Here is an 8,757-nt window from a genome sequence, read left to right as displayed (position 1 = left end):
ACTTGCACATCAATTTGTTCTGCATTCACATGGCTTTTCCAGCTATTTCAAACTCAGAATTTCAGCTGCAGCTGTAAAGGAAATGCATGGAGACTTGTCGAAGTATCTTTTGAGAATCTCAAGGAGCATTTCACATCAACTTTAACATCTTATTTGTACCTTGAATCTTTCTATAAATAGAGGTCTTGGAAAACATTTTCACAACTTTGGAAGGCTAGAGAAACTCCACAAAAATGTAGTTTTCACTAGAATTTTCTTGGTTCATTAGTTAGGATAGTATAGTATAGTTAGAGTAGTTTATCCTTCTTGTATTTGTAATTAGATTTGGGTAAAGATTTGAAGAGCAAAGATGGAGAGTTAGAGCTCATGAGATAAGGGTGACTTCTCTCCTATCACTTTCTCTTTTGTATTTTAAGTTCATGTTTAATTATAATACAAGTTTGGATCTTGTTCTTCATGTTTAGTTAAAGTTTATGCCTAGAGTATGGATGAACTTTCTATATCTTGTTAGTGATATTTACTTGGTTATTTGATAATATTATTTTGAACAAGTTGTTTATCACTTTTGCTTTTCTAATCATGATTAATCGGCCATTAATTGTGATAATCTTAAGGTGTTAATTTTGCAATAAAAATTGGAATTTAGCACTAGTTCAAAAAAGTAATTATCCTAGGGAGTACACTCACGGAAGTAGAGGTGCAACTTTGTGACTTTAGTGATTTGTTTCATGTAATTTCATAGAAAAAATGAACTTGTAGTTAGTTTTATAACTACGAAAGTAGATATGAATTAATTATAGATATAGTTAGTACACCAGTGAAAGCGGGTATTACGTACATTAGGAAATTACGTCATAACTAACCAAGATAATAGCATTCACTTAACTGGTAATTTCATTTGCAAGACTAGCGAGAAATTCCGTACCTCTAGGAGCTTTTTATTGTTATTTTATTACTTTTATCTCATGTTTGTAGTGTAGATTTAATCTTTTGTATTTGTGATAGTTTAAATAATAAAGAAATTTGAAAATTATCGATAATTAACAATCTTCCTGTGGGATCGACACCTAATACCCCTATGCTCAATAAACAACTCGTATACTTGCAAAAAATCGCGTGTGAGGTATTTAGGATTTTGTAAATGTAAAATTTGACTGTAGATGAGCTAATTGTAATATGTATATCCCGCACTAATCAACTAGAAAATGGAAGAAGAGTTATCTTATGATTGACCACTTGTAAAAGTATAATTCAAAATTTTTAGCACTATGTGGAAAAGGTTTTAGAAAGTGTTTCTAAGTGCCTCTTCATTAGAGTTATATTTTGGTACAAGAAATAAACATTAATCAACTTATTCCAATATTAATGTGAGATAAGAATGATAAAAGAATATTAGTTACATAGTAAATGTTCACTAGAAATGTGAAGTCATCCATATGATTTTTCTCATTACTTGAGTGATCATGATTAATTGCTAGATGCCAATTTTGATCTATAAGAATAAGTTGACTCATTTGTGGAATCAATGACAAACTAAAAGAAGTTTTAATTTATCCAGTTCTTATTTATTAAGGATTATAATTTATACTTATTGCCAATGTATATAAGAACCTAATGGGTCACACACGTTAAGAACCTCTTTAATTGGATTAAATGAATTTTAAATAGGAACTTGAAAGAAGTTTTTATAACTTATAGTTTAAATTGTGAGGCAAATTAAAACTTGAGAAACTTATAGTGTAAATATGTTAAATTTTCAAATACAAGAGTTGTATTAGAATAAAGAAACTAAATTCTATTGGGAACTGGTTTTAGCTTTTCATAAAGATATGGATAACTTATTTGTCCACAAATTATATTTAATGAACTTAAATACTCATTAAGTTTTTTCTAACAAGATTAATCGACATACAAATTGTCCTGTAATGTTTTTGAGAAAATTTTTGTGAGAAAAATACCCAAAATTAGTCCAAGAAAATAAGGAAATTTTATGTCTTATTTTTCTCATTGGGGCGGTTTTTTCATAGTGAAAAATTAAAGTTTTTTCTCAACCAACTTATATGTGGTGTTTTGATAATAGTCAGCACTAATCTTACTTAAACTAATTCAACTTAAGAGGTCCTAATTAAGGAGATTCGTTTGAATCACTGTTAGAGACAAAACAAGTATGCGGTTACATGGATCCATTTGCCATCCTCTACGTCAAATTCCACCAATTTAAGAAGATTTTCATGGGTTGAGATAATTTTCTTAAATTAACTTTATGTCACATGAATTTAATCAAAAAACGATCTACTAAAAAATCAAAAATTTTTAATTTTTCATTATGCATGCTCGTATAATTCTTTACGCCATCATCCTACATTTTTTTTTTTTTTTGTCAAATATCAACTTCAATATATAGGTAAAGGGTTACAAATTAGTCTGCACAACAGATTTACAAATGACGGGCAACTGCCAGGAAATCATTGTAGGCTTCTTTGTTAAGCCACACAGGGAAGGATTGCTTCCACCTAATTTCTTGTACCAAGTTAACTGCTAACTTAGCTAACCTGTGACTACACAGGTTCATTTCTCTCCTAATGTGAAAAAAGGAACATTTCCAGAATGAGCGACTCAGTTGCCTTATATCTTCAATTAGCATGTCCAGAGAGTTTAGACCTTGACATCCTACATTGATTCTGTCCACAACAGCTTTGCAGTCAGAGAGAATCAACAAGGATGTCATGTTTTCCTCTATGGCTTTGCTTAAGGCTGTTCTAATAGCAATAGCCTCCAATTCTGCCGCATCTCTGGCTCCTGAATATGGAATGGACCAAGTTGCCAGGATCCTGCCATTGTTATCTTTAGCTATGATCCCCACTCCTGCTTTTTTCCTGGCCTGATTCATTCCAGCATCCGTGTACATAATGGAGCTATGCTGTTCCACCAGACCAGTTAACATGCTCCGCCTGTCATCTGGTTGGGAACTAACTTCCTTGTCCCTCTCAGCATTGCTACCTTCTTCCTCATATTCTAACCATTCATCCATTGCTTTTTTGGCTATCTGGTGCCCCTCTGTCCATGCCTGGTGAAAGTTTCCCTCATTTCTTGCCTTCCAGATTTGCCAGAGAAAGTTTGCTGTGATTTCAATGTGTTTAGTTCCATCTTCCCTTGATCTGGCCTCCTGCATATATTCCCACCATTTCCAAAAGTTCCATCTATAGTCTTTAATACCGTCCCATGAAACAGGGAATGTTGCCCAAGCCATCTCTCTAGCTTTGCAGAGAAGTAATGCATGTTCAGTAGTTTCTTGTTCTTCCCCACAGCATTTGCAAAGCGGATCACCCTTGCCCGTCCTTCTAAAAATTTCCTCATTAGTTGGAAGGATGCAATGGAGGCATTTCCACAAAAAGTGCTTCATTTTGTGTTTGATGTTCAGTCCCCAAAGCTGGTTCCAGACCTTGGATCTTTCTTTGTTTGTGCTGGAGTTATCTTGTGCCTTATTCTTCTCACTGATCTCTTTGATTCGCTCTTTGGCCCTAGTGTAACCAGATTTAGTAGAATAACAGCCATTTGCTGTATATTTCCATTTGAACCTGTCCTTCATTTGGAATACACTGAGTGGAATTGACATGATTGCCTCTGCCTCCTCCTTTGCGAACAGTCCTTGAATGATGTCCTTGTTCCATTGCCTCCCTTTAATCAAATTACAAACTTTGGTCAGTTGGTAACCATTCGGTTTAGGAGAGGAGACTCTTCCACTTTTTGAACATTCTACCCATCTATCTTTCCAGATCTCCACCGTGGATCCATCCCCAACTTGCTTCCACATCCCACTATCCAGCATCTCTAATGAACTATGCAAACTTTGCCAAATCCTACATTTGATCAACTACAATCTGAGAATGATCCTGCAGGGTCCCATCTGTATTCCTCATTGCTTCAGCCAGACTCAAAGCTACTACAACATTTTTCGTACATATTCTGCTGGATCCTTCTGTCTTGTACAGTAGAAACAATTGAGTATTCAAGAACACGAGAATTTCTCTGCAAATAAAATAAGAAAATGCATGCACGCATGGACCAAAGTTTGCCTAGTTTTGCCCAGTCGGAAGACTTTTATACCAGTGCAAATCTCTTCATAGATAAATGAGATTTGGGGGCTATGGATGATGTTTTTGAGCAATAACACTAGATTTCATCTTCAGTAGACTAGTACATGAATAAAGTGGGATGATTCATTTCACCACCCCCTAAAAGTGCTATAAACATTGATGATTATGGACTGAATGTAGGACTAAGCCACATCGAATCAAGAGCAAATCTTCAGCTCACTAAAAAATCTCTCACTAATTTTCGTATCATTTGCTTCATTAAATATTCCAAAAATGCTAAACAATTATTAAATCCCTCAAAGTCTAAAACTCACTCAAACTCTTTTATAAGTAAAATAAGTTTTTTGTACATTGTTAAACATAAGTCTAAACATGTCTTTTTCATCTTTTGCTACATATTTGCATGACATTTAACTAAGAAAAAAATAGAAAAATTTATAATCTTGTGATTAACATGTTGTATGAGATTTTTTAAGGTAAATAGTTTCATTTAAATTTCTACGTTTAAAACTTTTAAAATTATCTTCTTGTAAAGTGTTTGGGGTTTTACCAGTTTTATAAGTTATTTAGAATTGTGAAAGTTTTTACATCTTCTTCCCACCTTGGCTCGAAAGCTTAAAATTGGTCTCTCAACTCTATTAGTGAGTCTTAATTTTGCAATAAAACTATCACTTTGGCCCAATTTTTATAATTTCAGAGAGAAAATTGATTTCATGTCACTAAGGAACCATATTAATTAAATATTTAAAAATACCTTACCAAATTGGTCACTTGATTGTTGTTTTAACAATGCACCATGGTGCTCACGCGATCTGTTTGTTAGATTTTATCCAATTTACTGTCAAAGGTCCTACGTTTATCAAGTTTTATTAAAAAAAAAAAGGAACAAAATTGATACATAGTAATAGATGAGGACCACAATGATTAAGATTTCAAAAAATAAGGCCAAAATTAATTGTTTTCCCTTTAAAATTCTAAACCAATACATGTATTACCATCTTTAACTTATTGAAATGTTGAACTAGCATAAGTTAATACATGAAGGAGACAAATCCCAATAAAACAAACAAATAGTGGTAAAACCATATGATCAAACAAAACTTCATTAATTATTAGGAGATTGTGTCCCTAGAAGTAACTATAGAATGAAATCCTGCAAGTTGGTAATCAATCAGCGATGGTCCAAGTCATATCGTTCTCAAAGATCCAATGGCAAACCTCAATTAGCCCAGGACCAGAACCCAGTGCAACAAATGCCCCATGATTTGGGCTCCAAGCAGACGTGTCAATGTGACAAATGGCAACACCATGATTGATTTTTGTCTTGCTGACAACGTCAAGAATGTCTGCCAGATAGACCTTTACCTTTGGAACAGAATGGCAATAATAAAGTAAGTAAGGGTACAAGCTCTGATGGCAAGAAACTGATTTTGTCACTCTTCCACCGTTGACTCCTTGCACTTTTCCGATCATGACATGGTGGTTTGATCCACGCACATTTTCCGTTGTCCTCACCACCACATTGCGGCCTAAAACTGACACGGCGAAGTCAATCATGTCCTCGACCGAGCCAACGCACCGCTTGCTCTCACCTCGGCTGGCGGCTCGTTCGCATTCCTCCAAAGCTTTGACTATGACGCGCTCGAGAGTCGAATTATCCAATGCATGGAAAATTCGTTTAATCGCCGATAACTCATTGGTTGAAAATGGTAATTTAGATGAAATAAGCCGGGGCAAAAATGACCGCTTAGGCATCTTGTCACGAATATCAGGCATTTTGATAATGGTTCCATCTTTCAACATGTACTCCCTAAAGAATTTGCCCTCTTCTACCCACTTATTCACAGATTTGCTATTGATCTTTGAGGTGTCGTCCCCTTTGCTAGAGCTTGGCTTGGTATAGAGAGCAAATGTGACACCATTTTTGGCATAATCTTTAAAGGTATTATTCACACCATAAATCTTGAACCCTATTGATTGACCTTTAGCAGCTTTGCCATATTCTTTAAAGGTATCAATTCCTTCATTGAATGACTTCCCATAATTCACAAAATTGGCCGTCTCCGAATTTGAACTTCTCCCGTAAGATTGGAATGTATCCGTGCCCGCATTGGCTGAATCTCTATAGCCCACAAAACTATCAATTCCACTATTTCCACCAGATCCATAATTCTTGAAATTGTTACTAGGATTGTTAGCATTCCTACCATAAGCCTTGAAAGAATCATTTGCTGCATTCCCCAACTCACCATATCCACTAAATGCAGATCCAATAACGTTAGAAGTATCACCATAGCTAGTAAAATCAAGAGGGACACCATTTCCATTCTTAGCATAGTTAGTGAAAGCTTGACTGCCAGAATTTGTATCATCCACATAGCTAGAAAACGAGAGTTTGTGATTGTTACCATCAGAATCATAAGAAGTGAAACGAAGATCCGGTACATTGACGCGAGGAAGATAATTCTTGAAATCTCCCGAGCCACCTCTGGCACCCGAGCCATAAGATGTGAAGTTTGCATTTGCAACATTTCCATCATCTGCATAGCTTGTGAAGTCTTCATGGAGATCATTTGAGCTTCGGCTATACCGCTCGAATGAGCCGGTGGCGAAATTGACTCCATTTGAGTAATTTTTGAACATGTCAATCCCTCCAAGACGAGAGGATCCATAGTTAGCAAAGTGCTTGTTGGTGTAAAAGGCAAAGTCGGCATCTTTCTTTGAGTTGGTTAGGGCGTCTTTTTCATCGAAGAGACAAAACAGGTTTGCTGAGGAACAGAAGGAAGAGAGGTGAGAAGAAAGAGCCTTCTGAGCTGCAAGTTTTGTGAAATAAGCTGAGTCAACAATGGAGAGTGGTGAAGCTTTTGAGAGAAGAAAATGTGGTTTTGGAAGATAGTTGGAAATGTGTTTGTTCCAATACCGAACCAATGAAGCTCTTGCTGTTAGAGGACTTTCCTTAGCTAATGAAACCTGCAAGAAAAACAGACCCTTGTTAGAAAAATGTAGGCTAATGTAGAAGAGGGGTCTTGGCAGTACTACAGAAGAGAACAACTTACATTGAAAGACAAAGCTGATAAGAACAAGAAGGAGAATAGGATGGTTGGACTACTAATCTTGACCATTTTGTCCATTTTCAGCTGATACGAGAAAGACAAGTCTGTGTTGGCTTGTGGGATTTTCCTTTGAAGAAGAGGACATAAAGAGAAGAAGACAAGCATTGGCTTCTTGGATTTTCCTTTTTCTTCTCTGGTTTTTCTTGAAAAAACTCGGTTTGACCAGAATAAGGTTGGGCTAGATAATGTAGATGGATTTGTTTGTGTTTGACTATTAATCAAGTCTGGCAGAGAATATCTCAGTCCATGCATATATTTTAGTGAAGAAACGGATCTAATGTGCAGACAGATTAGGTCTAAATAGATGTGAAAAAAAGGAATCTTTCTTCAAGTTGCTACGACATAGGTCATGTTGCAGATCTTTTCTAGTTTCGTTAAATTTAAAACTGTATAATCTTAAGCCCTGTTTCCATAATTTCAATATTTGAGAGCATGTCACTTTCATGTCTACTTTGCAGAGGAAGAAAATCAATGCTGGCAGACAAAGTTAATTTATACTCATTACATTTCTGAGAATCCCATATAAATATAGTTTACAAGATTAAATGTTGTTTGTGCTTTTTTTTTTAAACCCCATCCCCCTTTTTATAACTAGGCAAATAATAATTAACAAAAATTACTAATGGAACCATTTTTCTGCACGGGATGAAAATGTGAAAATGCCACTCTATACCCGATAATAAAACTTTTGTATCGAATGTTAAACATCTATTCTTCTCCAAAATACAAGCGGGAAAATTCCCTAATATCCAAGAACCATCAAATATTTTTAATAGATTATTAATTCTGTGTTAATTTGCGTGCATATGAATCATAATGTGAAAAAAATAGTAGTAAGTCGTGAACATACTTTCAAATTAGATTCAGACACAACCTTGAACTTTCAAATGGAGAAGAACTAATAGAAGTATGCTTTGAATCTGTTATTAATTAAATCCTTTTAATTAGTTGGCAACTAATGCTAACAAAGCACCACCCCTCAAACGTCCATTTTTTTGTTAGACAATTTTGAGAGAAATTTAACCTGCAAAAACATGCCCTTGATGTAAAAGATTTCACCTAGAAGAGTTAAGCTTGCAACTTGGTTAGTGGCCGGATTAATTTACACTTAAAAAAAATGAAGACCAATAGGAAACTGCCAAGACGTGTCAGTGACTGAGAGGCAGAAGACTGACAAATTTGGTTCTGTTTGGACTATTGGACCACATTATCTAATCTAAAGTCATGCGCAGAAAACAATACTTAGTGACTGAGCACTGAGCACAAGCTACGAGTAGTACTGCAGTGCAAAGAATAGATTCCAACAGACACGAAGCCCAACAGACACAGCAGGATACAGCTCAATTTTGGGACAAAATAATGGAGAAAGTCATGGGGCGTTGCTGGATTCTTGTACCCTGTATCAGAAATACCAGGAAGGAGTACAAAGTGTAAGATATGAGACATGCTTCATTTTTGACCAATTATAGTACTTACAAAATCAGAGCACGTATTGGCTTGCACGTTGCACTGTGTAATCCAGCTTTCGTTTCCTATGTCCTGTACTT

The 8,757-nt window shown here is 35.5% G+C and overlaps 1 protein-coding gene across 1 annotated transcript; it reads right to left on the bottom strand.

Annotated features, from left to right (window-relative positions):
* Nucleotides 1–5,117: 5,117 nt before the first annotated feature.
* LOC113769104 (polygalacturonase 1 beta-like protein 3) lies at nt 5,118–7,315 on the bottom strand. The gene is made up of 2 exons (XM_027313582.1): nt 7,154–7,315; nt 5,118–7,067 (listed from the first exon to the last, which is right to left on the bottom strand). The coding sequence occupies exons 1-2, from the start codon at nt 7,313–7,315 to the stop codon at nt 5,265–5,267; spliced, it is 1,965 nt and encodes a 654-aa protein (XP_027169383.1). The 3' UTR covers nt 5,118–5,264.
* Between the last annotated feature and the right edge of the window lie 1,442 nt (nt 7,316–8,757).

Source organism: Coffea eugenioides, chromosome 4, assembly GCF_003713205.1.
Source record: "Coffea eugenioides isolate CCC68of chromosome 4, Ceug_1.0, whole genome shotgun sequence".
NCBI lineage: Eukaryota > Viridiplantae > Streptophyta > Magnoliopsida > Gentianales > Rubiaceae > Coffea > Coffea eugenioides.
The sequence above is the reverse complement of the archived record's forward strand: the minus strand, read 5'-3'. Positions and strand labels throughout refer to the sequence as shown.